General features: G+C 34.2%; 1 protein-coding gene across 17 annotated transcripts in view; it reads right to left on the bottom strand.

The window, feature by feature from the left end:
- Window positions 1–607: 607 nt before the first annotated feature.
- ATE1 (arginyltransferase 1) overlaps window positions 608–16,439 on the bottom strand; it is a 256,370-nt gene continuing 240,538 nt past the window's right edge. For all 17 annotated transcript variants that reach the window (XM_007478886.3, XM_007478889.2, XM_056803238.1 and 14 more), the window contains one exon: window positions 608–3,718. In XM_007478886.3, the coding sequence (XP_007478948.1) occupies window positions 3,540–3,718 (179 nt within the window). In that variant the 3' untranslated portion in view covers window positions 608–3,539. The remainder of the gene's footprint in view (window positions 3,719–16,439) is intronic.

Here is a 16,439-nt window from a genome sequence, read left to right as displayed (position 1 = left end):
AGACTGTAACATTATGAAAGAAATAAGAATTAAGACAAATAAAAACAGAAGGTAAGGAAAAGATGCTATCCCTAACAAAGGACATATTTTGCATCAATGCAGATCAGTAATGAATTTTAGAGATATCTGCAAAAACAGAATAAAAATTATGATTTATTTTATGTTCAATTTGATAAATATCTATTCAGTAAAGCAATTAATATTTAGAATGCATTGCTCTAATGCACTTTAGACATTTTAACCAAAAATGGGAATAATTTAAGAAATGCTTCTGTTAATTTCTGTGTAAATTTAGTTTCTATAAAATTTTGAGGAATGTTATAAATTTTTTAAAGTGAACAATTATCTCTTAAATTTATCCTTCATTCAAATCCAAATTTTCACATATTATTTTTTTAATTTAAAGAGATATTATTGTATTTTATTCTATTCTTAAATTAGGCAAAATATTTAAACAACTCCTATTATTAGAAAATACATGTAATATTCAATTAATGCTATCCATTGACTTCAGTGTCCTCACTCAGTGTCCTCAGTGCAGATGACATGTACTCAAGGAAAAAACCATGAAAACCTATAGTACATAAGTTCTGATGGATAACAGCCATAGAAGAAACATCTTTATTTTTTCCATTTAAGTTTCATGTAATTTTCAAAAAGCATTTACAAAAGCAATAAATTTACATGTATCTTTCATCTTACATTCACTGAAAATGAATACATCCAAGTAACTACCAATTAAAATACATTTTCCAATTATTATTCAATTTTCCTTTTTTTAATTTCTAGTTGACATTAGTTACTTTTAGTTATCTGACAATTAGTCATGTTCCTTCTTTACTTATACTAAAATAATCCACTGCTTAAAATCAAACCGTAATGTTATTCAGACATTCTGAATAGCTCATTTAAGTCATATATTCTACATTAAACATAATACATGCACTTGGTGTAATCAAAATAATTTTTAAAATAGACTAAACAGTGTTGAAGACTTACATTTGAAATAATAATTTCCTCCTCAAAATAACTGAAACCAAGAAGAATACAGGAATTAGAACTTAACCTCAATGTTTTTGAGTATTAAAAACCCAGATAACATTATTAAGATAATGAAAAGCCAAGAAAGCTAAAATAAATAAAATTAAAATGAAGTGGTAGGTATATATCCTACAGTTCTGTTCCCATCATGAGGAGGCATAAATTTATTCATAATCTGAAAGGGTCAGTAGTATACTACGGTCAAAATTTTTAAGTTTTAAATACTATGACTTTTTTATGGTTCTTTTGATCTCCTTAAATTAATTACTAACACAGAATAATAGGTCAACTTATTAACAGAATGGTTTGCTAACTAAAAACCTCAGATATCTCTTTTTGGGGTTCCTTTCAATGTAACCCCTTTAGTCCTGGAAGACTTTGGGCTAGAAGAATGAAACTTACACGTTTGACTTAAAAGTCAATCTTAAAGAGAAGTCTAAATATGAATATAGCCTTTGGATAAATGTACTCCAAACACAATTTGTTCCGTAAATTTACTTAAGTCATATTATAGACCTAGACTTATGAGTCTATAACTGTGGGGCAATGTTAGAAATTATGCTCTACCAGTAATTGAATCCTCTTACAAAGAATGTTCCCTATGTTAGACTTTGCAATAGAAGAGGGGATTTTTATTGCATGCTGCTTAAGAGAAATTTTAAGTCTTAGGCTTCATGTTTTCTTTAAAAATACTATAAAGTTACAGGATTTTTTCTTTTAAACAAAAAGAACTTAAACATTTGTACAAAAGTTATTTTTTGAAGTAGACATCTTTGGAACTTCTATCAATGCTGATATTGCTCAAAATATTTTTAGAATTTATATTTAGGAACTGCTGTTAAAACTAGTTGATGTGGACCAATGAAAGAAATCGGTCTCATTACTTAGTAACAGGCACACTTTATTTATGACCAAAAAACAAATTAACACTCATCACCACTGCAGACAATCAAAACAATGTACCACAATCTTTGAAGAAAATTGCCTAAAGAACAATCCTCAAAAACTTTTTTGCAATGGAAACATTATTAGAAGAAGTATATGGCAACCTTGAAGTGGGTAGCCTTCATTTGAATGCAAAAAAAATTGCTTGCATTACTTGATAGTATTTGGATCAAATGAAAAGTGTTCTCAGTTATGACATTTGAATACCGCATGTCTGAGGCAAAAGTCTAAACCAAGTGCATGGTATATTTCTCAGGTAAGACTTTTAATGGAGTTGAATACTCTTAATTTTACTCAGAAAAGAAGAATGCATACATAGAAGACAGCAAGGGGGCCAATGGACAAGGAGCTATCAAGAAAAATTGTGACTGGATTACTGCCTGGGAAACTCCTAGGAGGGGATATGCTCCCAGGCTTTGATCAAAAGAATATTCTGCATCCTTAACTATCAAACCCAGGAACATTTACGAGATTGACCTTGATCTTACTCCTGAGCTAAAGTAGGAGACTATGCAAAAAAGGAAGGATGGGTATTCCATCTCCAAAATAACATAAGTCACATAGGCAAATTTGTGACAAAAGAGATTAGAAAAAATACTAATTTAGACTATAACGATAGAAAAATAATTATGCATTTTTAAGTCTCAAATTAATTTTATGACAAGGAAATGGAGAGAAGGCACTAAGACATAAGAATAATTACCTTCTGATTCATGTCTCATTAAATATTATTCTTTAGTAAAGCTAGAAAGAGGCTAGACAAATTTCATCAATAACCCATCAGATGTCATATTCTAAGAAGAGAACCAATGTGGAATTTTTGGCTTAACCTCTGACTTTTATAGAACTTGGATCATGAGAAATGATATAGTTGCCCAAAAACCCATCTTTCAAGATTACTATAAATTCAACAGATAATATATTAAAAATAAAAATGCTTAATGTTCCTGTTTTTTGTTTTTTTAAAAGCACTATCCAGCTTCATTACATGTTATTCTATAATGTATAACCTATAGATTTTAATAACATATATAGATATTCCCCAGAAAGACATGACTGTTTAAACCGAGGAAATGCCTTAGTTTTTAAATATGCCTCTAGGAAATTTTCTTTACCAAAATTACTGGCTATTAACCAAGTTGGGGCAAAGATTATGCTTTAATTTTGCCAAAAGAAAAATCAAAGCACATCTATGATTCAAATCACTTAGATGCACCATAATAATTTTACTTGCCATAGAAAATCAACAAATGACAAGTCTAATGTAGTTTGGATAAAAAATAAAAAAAAACAACTTTCAAAACCCCAAGTGTAAGACTAAACATCTAGGCATATTTTTTAAATCTCTCTATACATTACATACTTCACAAACATTTTATTTTAAATATTTTGAGAGTAATATAATAGTTAAAATAGGATGCTTAATTTTAGATGGTTACAATGTTATCCTGTGGATCTATTAACAAAGAGATATGTTAATCATAATAAAATGGAGTGCAATCATGTAGTAGGTGGGATGAAAGTGGAATATTAATTCTTTAATAATTCTTTTTTCAGCTTCTAAACAGTAACATCCTTTCTGAACAGGTCTGTCCCACCAAGTCTGCATATTGTTGAACGACGGCTTCATCACTTGGTCCTTTCTGTCGTTTTTTATATATGTTGTAAGGCATAATTGTTCTCTTGTAAAGTACCCGTAATCGGTCAAGCTCTTTAATTTGTTCTTCATCAACTGCAATCAAACAAAACAATCCAAAAATTGTAAATTAAACTAATATTCTGAGTTTTATTTAAACAAAAATGGAACTGGATTGTCCAAAGAAAAGACATATAGAATCTAAATTATGGTATTATATGATATGATTAAATGCTGAGCTTTGGAAAAGCATCACAAGGAAATATAATACAATGTTAAACAATTTGATTTAACAGACACTGACACAAAATAATGCTCTAAATGCCTATCAAATATTAATTTTCTTCATTAACACACAAGATCAAAGTATCTCTGATTTAGAACTATAAGAAATCTTGATCATCATCTAGTTCCATCATCTAATTGTCAGATGAGGAAAGTGAGGCCCAGAGAGATGAAGTGACTTGTCCAACATGGCTCAGGTAGCAAAAGTAACCTTCCTCCAAATCCTCCAAGACCAATTCTAACATTTTCCTGGGCCATAGAAGACAAGGCAGTTTGGAATAATTACAGTCCATTTTTTAAAGAAAGTTCAAATACCTTACTAAAAACTCAGATGTATCTCATAGATTTGGAAGCTCCCTTCAAAGACACAGGCTATCTAATCTATATATCCCATTCACACTGGCCCATCCTCTGTGACCCCTACCCAAAACCAAATCTTGCCCTAAATTCACTGAGTTCACGATGAACATATGCTAGAAGCCTTCCTCTCTTTCTCTTGCCTCTAAACATAACCAGTCCAACTTCTTTCCATAATCCTTTCTATTTCCCTGTGTGATAATCATTTTCAATTATTTGAAAATGGCTGTAATTTCTGCCATACAGTAATACTGACTGAATAGTGTAAACCTTAAAATTTCTCAGACTTATGAATGTTAGGGGTTTCCCCCATTGGGGAATCTTCTACTTTAAAAAAATTCCCTAGCAGATGGTGAGAACTCTACTTGAGTGTGGGGGCTCCTAGCTATGGGAGTGTCCCTGCTCCACCCTACTTAAGACTGCTTTAGGACAGAAAACTGTTTGCTAAACAAAGAAAGTACTTGGATCCATGCTTATGGTGGGGCAAGGAGTTCCTTGAGCCAGGCCTGTTTTTAGAATTGATACAATGGGATGCTAAGTGCCTATAAAGGTGGGGCAACTTGTAAACTACTTAGACCTAAAAGGTGAAAACTTACTCAGAGGTTTTCTCTTAATGAAATTTGTCGACACAGCAGCATTTTTTTCTGACTTACTAAAGAGATTAAAACTACTCAGCTGTGAATTCAAAATGGGCGGTCCTTTAGAAACATCTACAGTGATTGGTAGATGTAAGGACTTAGGGGAGGTGACAGAGGAGATTTTGCCCTTAAAAATAAGAGCTCAGAGAAGAGCAAAAGAGGATCTCGATTTCTGATTCTCATTCTGGAGGAGAGCTCCTTGAGGAGCTCCTCTGAGGGGCTCCTCTGAGGGGCTCTGCCCCTCTGGGGTAGGAGCTCTAGAGGCTCTTGAGAGAGAGGCCCTTTGAAACAATCTCTGGCTGGAAGACTCTTTGAGGAAGGATGCTGGCCTGGTGTTACTAGAATCCTTGTTTAGTCAGACCTTGTGGTGAGTGTTAAAAAACTGACTGATTTCTCTTTTAAGACTCAGGTCTAGGCCATATTGGCTTGAGGCCCTTCATACTTATTCCTTTCTTACTTTCTCTCTCTCTTTCTTTGATTACTCATTGTATTGTTAATTAAAATCTCTATAAAAACCCAACTGACTTGAGTATTTGAATAATTGGGAATATTTCCCTGGCGACCACCTTATATTTGATTTTAAAACCCAAGACACTGTAGTGAACATATTTCTGCGGTCAAATTTACTCACCCTCTCTTATATCTATCACAATTTATACCTTCCACTATTTTAATCACTACAGTTTAAGACCTCAACCATTTTAGATTACACAGTAGTTAATATAAAAAAGCCTTTGCTTTTATGGGAAGCAAATTATCATTAAAAAAGCTCTTCAATTTCCTGAAAGCAATCCAGTTTGCTCTCCTCTTGTTCAATTCAATACACAATTCACTATTAATTTATCATTACTGTTGATTCCAAATAAACATATTGATGGACAAAGCTCTACAGGTTGATTATTTAAATATATGTGGCACTATGGACAAAAGAATTCTACAAATTGGTAACTTTTAAAGTCACCAAGTTTCATTCATAAATCTTACTTTAATCTTCTCTGCATACCACTCTGTTACATGAAGCATAAACACCTGCAATGAGGTCTTCTGCTGACTCATCCCTTTTAGAGTAAGGCGGCCTGCTATGCTAGAGAACTCTGGGAGTGACATCATGAAGCAAAATAACAACATTTCATTAGGCACGCAATCTAAAAATAATGCAGGTTTGAATGTGTGTGGATTTAATTTACACATTTTCCCATAATACATTAGAAAGTCCTATAGAGACGCTATGAAATTCCCAATAGAATTTCAAGTAATGAATAATTTTCACGTTAAAATTCAAATGGTTTCAGATTGAATGCTCCAAATACCCTTTAATAAAATATAAATGTAATTGTTACATTAGTAGTATTAAGATCAAAATGTCATTCCCCAAGAGGGTTCTATACTATATTTTGGAAATGTCTAGTAGTTTTAACATTAATGCAAAAGAAAGGTAATAGAGGAAGTAATTCTGCTTCAAAAATCAAAACACAACATATTCTAAAATCAAATATAAATAGTTTTGTGAATACTTGTGCAACTTTATTATAAATTCTATCATTTAAGACAGTCAAGTTCCTTCATTGACCTCTTTTTTTAGGCTAGCAGACAATAAAGAGAAAAATGTTACTACTACTACTTGTGTTGACACTATGCTTGAAACTTAGGGGTTTTATTAGCCACAGTCTGACTAAAGAATGGCCTAGGCTAAAAGTCAGGAAATATTTAATAGTCATAATCACTACAACATAATTTAAAGATACTTTTAGTATTTAGACTTCTACATATGACCTTATTCAATTAAAAAAATAGCCATGCTTTTGATGGAACTCCACATGCCTCTGCTCTAATCCACTCCATGTGTCCTGGCAAAGCACTCTTTACTGACTGACTAGAAGTGAAGTCATTCTCATATTCTTATGGTTCTCATCTTGGCAGTCAACTTTAAGGTATTAAAGGGTTATACTCAGCCCTTTAGGTTGACAGTTCTGCCCTAATGAAACCAAATGAGGAGCAAGAGATGACTTAGGCTTGCCAGTGATAAAAATCCAATACTATTTGACATAACTAAAATAAATCTGCAGTCCTTCTGGGGGTGGAGCCAAGATGACAGAGTAAGGCAGAGCAGCTCAAGGTTACCATGGGAATCACTTCCAATCAATTTTTTTTTAAAGTCACAAAATGAATACAAGAGTGAAAGACCCAATAAGGAGACAGAGTGAAACAACTTTGAAGAAAAGACTTAAAAGATAGGCAGAGAACATCTGGGGGCACTAGAGTGAAAGAGGAACACAGTTAGCAAGACTATAGCAAGGTGGGAAGAGCAAGCCAAGCGAAAACCATACCCCCCCACCCTACATCTGCTGTCCCAGATTCAGGATCTAAGGCCAAACCAACATTCATACCCTTAAACCCTATCTGGGCAAATAAAGGTCCACACCACTTGAGGTTTCAAATCTGTGTTGAAGTCTGGAATAAAGATGAATCAAAGGAATGAAAAAAAAAGAGGAAAACATGAAATATCTTATTTAAAAAATAACTGAGGAGGTGGAGTCAAGATGGTAGCTTAGAGGCAGCAAAAGTTCAGACCTCTGTAAACCCTTCCTCACCAATCAAAACCATAATATTTTGAGGGGACTGAAAACCAAATCTAACAACAGGAAAGAGCTAGGGAACCCTCCTCCTGGACCCAACTTAAAAGGAATGCCCCCTCCCCCCCAAGCCTCAACTCTAGAACACGTGGGTTTAAGTGGAAGGAAGGAGGAAGATCCCAGGGGCCTTCCCCCATCTACAGTGCTGAGCCTCCAGTGGTGGCTAGAATCTCTGGGTGGACAAGGGCACTAGTCCAGAGGGAGAACCTTGCCGGCAAAACTGTGCCAGGCTCAGGGCTTAGAATACAGGAGGCATAGAGGCAGCTGGAGAATAAGCACTAGCAGGCAGCCCAGTTGCAGCTGAAATATTTCATCTTGTGCCCTGCCCCTCCTTTTCAGGAGGTCTTAGCCTCAGGACACAGCCAGCTTTGCAGATCAATTCCATCCTGGATCAATCTCAAAAATAAGGGCAGATAAGAAACCATCAGAGGGCAAGGAAGCTTAAGCTCCAACACCCCTCCCCCACAGACTGATCTGAGAGCCTCTCTGACTAAGCTACAAGGGCAAAAGCTGTAACAAACTACAGGCAACAACTTTGACAACAGGGCAGTAAGCCCAGCTGCTTTTCAGCTTCTGCTGTCAGCCAGAAAAGAACAAACTACCTGATCAAACAGCAGAACAGAGAAGAAGCCCCTTCAGGACATATCAGCTCAAACTCACAGATCCAGCACAAAATGAGAGGCGCAAGACTACAGGCAGGGGAGAAGGGGGAAATATGAGTAAACAATAGAAAAAGAAAAAAGAAATTACAAAAGACGGTATCTATCCAAGCAATGAACGAAGAGCAAATGAAACAAAAGGAGGATCAAGGAACATGAAGCAAAAACACAGAAACTCCAGCAAATTGGACACAGGCTTTGGAAGAACTCAAAATACAATTCAAAAAACAATTAAGAGAGGCTGAAGACAACTGGGAAAAGAATTTAAAAAGCAAAATAAATCATCTTGAAACAGAAAATAGTGTCTTCAAAGGCAAAATTAATTGGCTTGAAAATGAGGCAAAGGAGATGGAAAATGAGTCAAGAATATGAAAGATGACCTCCAAAGAAAATCAGGCCAAACGGAGAAGGATGACCAAAAATCCAGGGATGAAATTCAGTCTTTAAAAACTAAAATACAACAACCAGAAGCAAACAACTTCACAAGGCAGCAGGAAACTATAAAACAAAATCAAAAGAAATAAAAAAATTGAGGAAAATATGAAAAACCTGATTCACAAAATGGAAGATTTAGAAAACAGGTCAATGAGAGACAACTTAAGAATCTCTGGTCTACTGGAAGATCATGACAAAAGAAAAAGCCTGGATATCATTCTATAGGAAATTATTCAAGAAAACGTTCTAGAGCAAGAGGGAAAAGTGGAGATTGAAAGAATCCACAGATCACCTCCTGTACTTAATCCCCAACTAACAACACCCAGGAATGTTATAGTCAAATTAAAGAACTACCAGACCAAAGGGAAAATAGTACAAGCTGCTAAGAAGAAGTCATTCAGATACCATGGAACTACACTTAGGATAACACAGGATCCTGGCTTGTATCTACACAGAAGGACCAAAAGGCATGGAACATGATATACTGGAAAGCAAGGGAACTAGGTCTACAACCAAGAATCAACCACCCAGAAAAACTTACTATATTCTTGCAGAGGAAAATATGGTCATCTAATAAAATAGAATATTTCCAAGTATTCGTAAAGAAAAGCCTGGACCTAAACAGAAATTTTGATGTGCAAACACAGAACTCAAGAAAATCACCAAAAGGTAATTAAGAAAGGGGAAAAACTAAAACAAAAAAAATTTTTAAGGAACCCAATAAGTTAAAATGATATGTATCCCTACAAGAAAGGATACTGGTAACTTTTCAAAATTATTATTATCACCTTGGAAGCTAGAAGAATTATACTTAGAGGGAACAGTGACAAACTGTAGAGGATGAAATCCCAAGACATAAACATGTGTATAGATATATGCATGCATAAATATATATGTATGTAAATACATATATATAAAACTAAAGGTAAAAAAGGTTAATACTAAGAAAAATGGGAAAAGAAATAAAATGGGGTAAATTTATATGTCATAAAGAAGAAGATGGCAGGAGTGGGAGAGAACACCAATAAACTAGAAGGGTAAAGAGGTTGGAGATAGGAAATACTTAGTTCTTACATGCATTAAAATTGACTCAAAGAAGGAAGAACAATCATATCCATTGGGGCAGAGAATTAATTTGCACCCTATAGAGAAGTAGAAGGGTAACAAACAGATGGTGAGGGAAGCAATACAAGGGAGGGAGAGGGTGGGATGAGGTAGTTTAAAAATACCATAAAGAAAAGAAGAGGGGAATAAGAAGGGAGCGAGAGGGGTAGAAATGGAAGTAAAATAAAAGGTGGGAATTAGGGGGACTGATTGAAAACAAAACACTGGTGTAAAAGAAAATAGTGAAAGAAAAGGCAGGACTAGGAGTAGAAATCAAAATGATGGGAAATACACAGCTGGTAATCATAACTCTGAATGTGAATGGAATGAACTGACCCATAAAACACAAGCAATTAGCAGAGTGGATTAGAAACCAAAATCCTACCATATGTTGTCTACAAGAAATACACATGAGGAAAGTAGACACAAATAGGGTAAAGGTAAGCAGATGGAGCAAAATCTATTGGGCATCAACTCAGAAAAAGAAGGCAGGAGTTGCAATCATGATATCTGTCAAAACCAAAGTAAAAATAGATCTAGTCAAAAGAGACAGAGAAGATAATTATATCCTGATAAAAGGAAGTATAGACAATGAGGAAATATCAGTACTCAACATGTATGCATCAAATGGCATAGCATCCAAATTTCTAAAGGAGAAACTAATGGAGCTTAAGGATGCAAAAGACAGAAAAACTGTACTAGTGGGAGACCTGAACCTTCCTCTATCAGAACGAGATAAATCAAACCAAAACATAAATAAGAAAGAGGTAAGAGAAGTGAATGAAATCTTAGAAAAATTAGCGTTAGTAGATATGTAGAGAAAAATAAATAGGACAAAAAGGAATACACCTTTTCAGCAGCACGCAGTACATTTGCAAAGAATGACCATGTACTAGGGCATAAAAACATTTTAAATAAGTGCAAAAGAGCAGAAATAATAAATGCAATCTCTTCAGATCACAATGCAATGAAGATAATAATTAGTATGGATAAATACAGAGGCAAATAAATAATTAATTGGAAATTAAATGACATTATTCTCCAAAATCAGTTAAAAAACAAATCACAGAAACAATTAATACTTTCATTGAAGAAAATGACAATAATAAGACATCCTTTCAAAATCTATGGGATGCTACCAAACTAATAATCCAGGGGAAACTTATATACTTGAGTTCATATATTAACAAATTAGGGAGGAAAGAGGTCAATGAATTGGGCATGCAAATTAAAAACTAGAAAATGAACAAATTAAAAATCCTCAGATGAAAACTAAATTAGAGATCCTAAAAATTAAGGGAGAAATTAATAAAATTGAAAGTCAAAGAACTATTGATTTAATAAATAAGACTAAAAGCTGGTACTTTGAAAAAAAAACAAATAAAACAGACAAAGTACTGGTCAATCTAATTAAAAAAAAGGAAAGAAGAAAACCAAATTAACAGTATCAAAGATGAAAAGGGAGACCTCACCTTTAATGAAGAGGAAATTAAGGCAGTCATTAAAAACTATTATGCCCAATTATATGTAAATAAATATGGCAATCTAGGTGATATGGATGAATATTTACAAAAATATAAATTGCCTAGATATACAGAAGAAATAGAATACCCAAATGACCCCATATCAGAAAAAGAAATTAAACAAGCCATCAAAGAATTCCCTAAGAAAAAAATCCCCAGGGCCAGATGGATTCATAAATGAAATCTATCAAACATTCAAAGAACAACTAATCCCAATATTACACAAATTATTTGACATAACAAGCAAAGAAGAAGTTCTACCAAATTCCTTTTATGACACAAATATGGTACTGATTCCAAAGCCAGGCAGGTCAAAAGCAGAAAAAAATGATAGACCAATCTTCCTAATGAACATAGATGCAAAAATCTTAAATAGAATACTCGCAAAAAAGAATCCAGCAAGTGATCACAAGGATTATTCATTATGACCAGGTAGGATTTATACCAGGAATGAAAGGATGGTTCAATATTAGGAAAATCATCCACATAATTGACCATATCAACAAGCAAACCAACAAAAATCACATGATTATCTCAATAGATGCAGAAAAAGCCTTTGATAAAATACAACACCCATACCTATTAAAAACACTAGAAACTATAGGAATAGAAGGACTTTTCCTAAAAAGAATAAATAGTACATATCTAAAACCATCAGCAAACATCATCTGCAATGGGGATAAACTAGAAGCCTTCCCAAAAGGATCAGGAGTGAAACAAGAATGCCCATTATCACCTCTATTATTTAACACTGTACTAGAAACACTAGCTATAGCAATTAGAGAAGAAAAAGAAATTAAAGGTATTAAACTGGGCAATGAGGAGACCAAGCTATCACTCTTTGCAGATGATATGATGGTCTACTTAAAGAATCCTAGAAAATCAACACAAAAGCTAGTGAAAATAATCAACAACTTTAGCAAAGTTGCAGGATACAAAATAAACCCACATAAGTCATCAGCATTTCTATTTATTTCCAACACCTCTCAGCAGTAAGAATCAGAAAGGAAAATTCCATTTAAAATCACCCTAGACCATATAAAATACTTAGGAGTCTATTTGCCAAGATAAACACAGGAACTATATGAACCCAACTACAAAACACTCTCCACACAATTAAAAAAGACCTAAAAAATTGGAAAAACATTAATTGCTCATAGGAAGGACTAGCTAACATAATAAAAATAACAATCCTACCCAAACTAATTTACTTATTTAATGCCATACCCATTGAACTACCAAAAAACTTTTTTACTGAATTAGAAAAATACCCATAACAAAGTTCATTTGGAAGAACAAAATATCATGGATATCTAGGGAAATAATGAAAAAAAATGTGATGGAAGGTAGCCTTGCAGTACCAGATCTCAAACTATACTATAAAGCAGTGGTCATCAAATATAAACTTGAATATATAGAGGAAAACTATAAGCAAATTAGGTGAACACAGAATAGTATACATGTCAGATCTTTGAGAAAGGAAAGATTTCAAGACCAAGCAAGAGTTAGGGAAAAAAATCACAAAATGTAAAATAAATAATTTTGATTACATTAAATTAAAAAGGTTTTGTACAAACAAAACCAGTGTAACCAAAATCAGAAGGAAAATAACTGGGAAACAATCTTCCTGACAAAAGTCTAATTACTCAAATTTATAAAGAGCTAAATCAATTGTACAAAAAGTCAAGCCATTTCCCAATTGATAAATGGACAAGGGATGTGAATAGACAATTTTCAGATGAAGAAATCAAAACTATTAATGAGCACATGAAAAAGTGTTCTAAATCTCTTATAATCAGAGAGATGCAAGTCAAAACAATTCTGAGATATCACCTCACACCTAGTAGATTGGCTAACATGACAGCAACGGAAAGTAATGAATGCTGGAGGGGATGTGGCAAAGTTGGGACATTAATGCACTGCTAGTGGAGTTGTGAACTGATCCAACCATTCTGGAGGGCAATTTGGAACTATGCCCAAAGGGTGATAAAAGACTGTCTGCCCTTTGACCCAGCCATAGCACTGCTGGGTTTCTGCCCTAAAGAGATAATAAGGAAAAAGACTTGTACAAGAATATTCATAGCTGCACTCTTTGTGGTGGCCAAAAATTGGAAAATGAGGGAATGCCCTCCAATTGGGAATGGCTGAAGAAATTGTGGTATATGTTGGTGATGGAATACTATTGTGCTCAAAGCAATAATGAACTGGAAAAATTCCATGTGAACTAGAATGACCTTCAGCGATTGATGTGGAGGGAGAGGAGTAGAACCAGGAGAACATTGTACACAGAGACTGATACACTGTGGTACAATTGAATGTAATGAACTTTTCTACTAGCAGCAATGCAATGGTCCAGGAAAATTCTGATGGTCTTATGAGAAAGAACCTATCCACATCCAGAGTAAGAACTGTGTGAATAGAAACACAGAAGAAAAACAATTGCTTGATCACGTGGTTTGATGGGGTTATGATTAGGGATATAGACTCTAAATGATCATCCTAGTGCAAACATCAACAACATGGAAATAGGTTTTGATCAAGGACACATGTAAAACCCAGTGGAATTGCACATTGGCTATGGGAAGGGGGTGGTTGGAAGGGAGGGAAAGAGTATGATCTTTGTAACCAAGGAATGATGTTCTAAATTGACTAATTAAGTAAAATTAAAAAAAAAAAACTGACCTGGAAAATAGATCCAGGGAAGACAATATGAGAATTACAAGACTATCTGAAAGCCATGATTAAGAAAAAAGCTTGCACATCATCATACAAGAAATTATTAAAGAAACCTGCCCAGATATCCTCAAACAAGAAAATGAACTTAAAATGGAAAGAATTCACAGATCACCTCCAGAAAGAAATGCTCAAATGACGACTTCTAGGAATGTAATAGCTAAATTCAAGAGTCACCAAGTCATGAAGAAAAATGCTGCAAACAGCCAGAAAGAAACAATTCAAACACCATGGAGTTATAATCAGGATCGCATAGGACTTTGTAGTTTCTACATTAGAGGATCAGAAGGCATGGAATATGATATTCAGGAAGGCTTTGAAATATCTAAGTTTACAACCCTGAGTCATCTACCCAGCAAAACTGAGTATATTCTTTCTGGGGAAAAATGGACATTCAATAAGAGAAGATTTCTAAGGATTCCTGAGGAATAAGCCAGAACTAAACAAAAAATTTGAAGTCCAAATACAAGACCTAAGAGAAGCCAAAAAAGGTAAGAAAGAAAAAATTTAAGGGACTCATTAAGGTAGAAATGTTTGTATTTCTGCATGAAAAGAGAATATCTTTTAGCAGTAGAGCAGACAGATGGAATATACTTAGAAAGAATGGAAAAGTAAGCTGATTAAGATGATAGGATGTATATTATGATACAATGTTTATTAAGTATTATATGTATATATGATATGTAAAAAAAGCAAATGGTGAAAAAGAGGATTACCTTGAGAGAAAAGGGAAGGGAGAGATAAAATGGGGCAAATTATATAACATAAAGAATTATGAAAAATCATTATGAGGAGGAGAGGACAAAGAGGGTGATGGGCAATACTTACACTTTATTCTCATCAAAAAACAAATATACTCATTGGGGTATAGGATTATATCTTACCATATAGAAAAGTAGAAGAGGAATAAGATAAGTAAAGGGGCAGGTAACTGGAGGGAGAGGGCAGTGGGGGTGATAAAAAGCAAAATACTGGTGAGGAGGAACAGAGTAAAAGGGAATATAGTAGCATCTAAAGGGAAAATAAGATGGAGGGTAATACACAGTAATCATAACTGAATGTGAATAGGATGAATTAATCCATAAAATGGATGCAGATAGCAGAATGCATTAAAAAATATGTTGTTTAAAAGAAACACATTTGAGGCAGGGTGAAAAACACAGATTAAAGATAAGAGGCTGAAATAGAATTTATTATGCAACATTTAAAGTAAAAAAAAAGCAGAAGTAGCAATCATGATATCAGTCAAAGCTAAAGTAAAAAGCAATTGGATTAAAAGAGATAAGGAAGGAAATTACATCTTGCTAAAAGATACCATAAACAATGAACAAATACTAAACATTTATGCACCAAAACTAAATGAGCTAAAGTTGGCAATAGCTAGTAAAACCATACTAGTGGGGGACCTCAACCTTCCCCTAGGTTCCCCAGATAAATTAAACCAAAAAATAAATAAGAAAGAAGTAAGGGAAATGAATGAAATGTTCGAAAAATTAGAGTTAACAGATATCTGGAGAAAACTAAACAGGAATAAAAAAGAATATACCTTCTTTTCAGCAGCACATACCAAGATTGACCATGTACTAGGGCATAAAAACATTGCAAAAAAATGCAGAACAACAGAAATAATAAATGCAAATTTTTCAGATCATAATGCAATAACAAGTATAATTAGTATGGGATCATAGAGACGCAAATTTAAAATTAATTAGAAACTAAATAATCTAGTTCTTCAAAACTGATAGGTCAAAAAACAAATCATAGAAACAACTACTGATTTCATTGAAGAGAATGACAATAAAGGGACAACATATAAAAATCTATGGGATACTGCTGGGGGGCCATCAGTCCACCACACCTTGACAGAGTCACGCATGGTAGCTGGGGAGACCACAGAGTGGTCCTTGGTGAGATGTGATTGCCCACCCAACCCCCTTTTACATGACCTCTTTCATCAATGCCCCTTACCTATGAATTAGCATGATTATTATTCCCCCTAGTCTCAAAAGAAATAATGCAAGAGCAAAACACCTGTACCCTAATTCTCTAAGACATCACCAAAAGATCAGACCCTTAAACCCAATCCCCAAAAGACTATCATGGGCTAACTTTTACTTAGGTACATAATTCCTAGCAAAACCACAGCTACAGGACAAGCCCAAACTTTCTCATGAAGCCAGCACACAAATCAATCATAGAGGACCAAGTGATAAGTACAAGTACATCAAGCTTCAGTATGTCTCAGTGATTCAGGAACTCCCTATTAGTCAGGAGTCTAAATTTGAATTGTGTTCCCAGACCCCTCAGTCCCTATGGTATGACTGTTGAATTGTCTTCTAAGAATTGCTGATTAATTATTCCATTTTATTAAAAGCAATACGTAATTTTTCTTGGCTGTTTGTAAGCTCAAAACTTCTCACAGGGTAATGAGAAAATTAAGCCACCTGGGA

This window comes from Monodelphis domestica, chromosome 1, assembly GCF_027887165.1.
Source record: "Monodelphis domestica isolate mMonDom1 chromosome 1, mMonDom1.pri, whole genome shotgun sequence".
Taxonomy (NCBI): Eukaryota; Metazoa; Chordata; class Mammalia; order Didelphimorphia; family Didelphidae; genus Monodelphis; species Monodelphis domestica.
The sequence above is the reverse complement of the archived record's forward strand: the minus strand, read 5'-3'. Positions and strand labels throughout refer to the sequence as shown.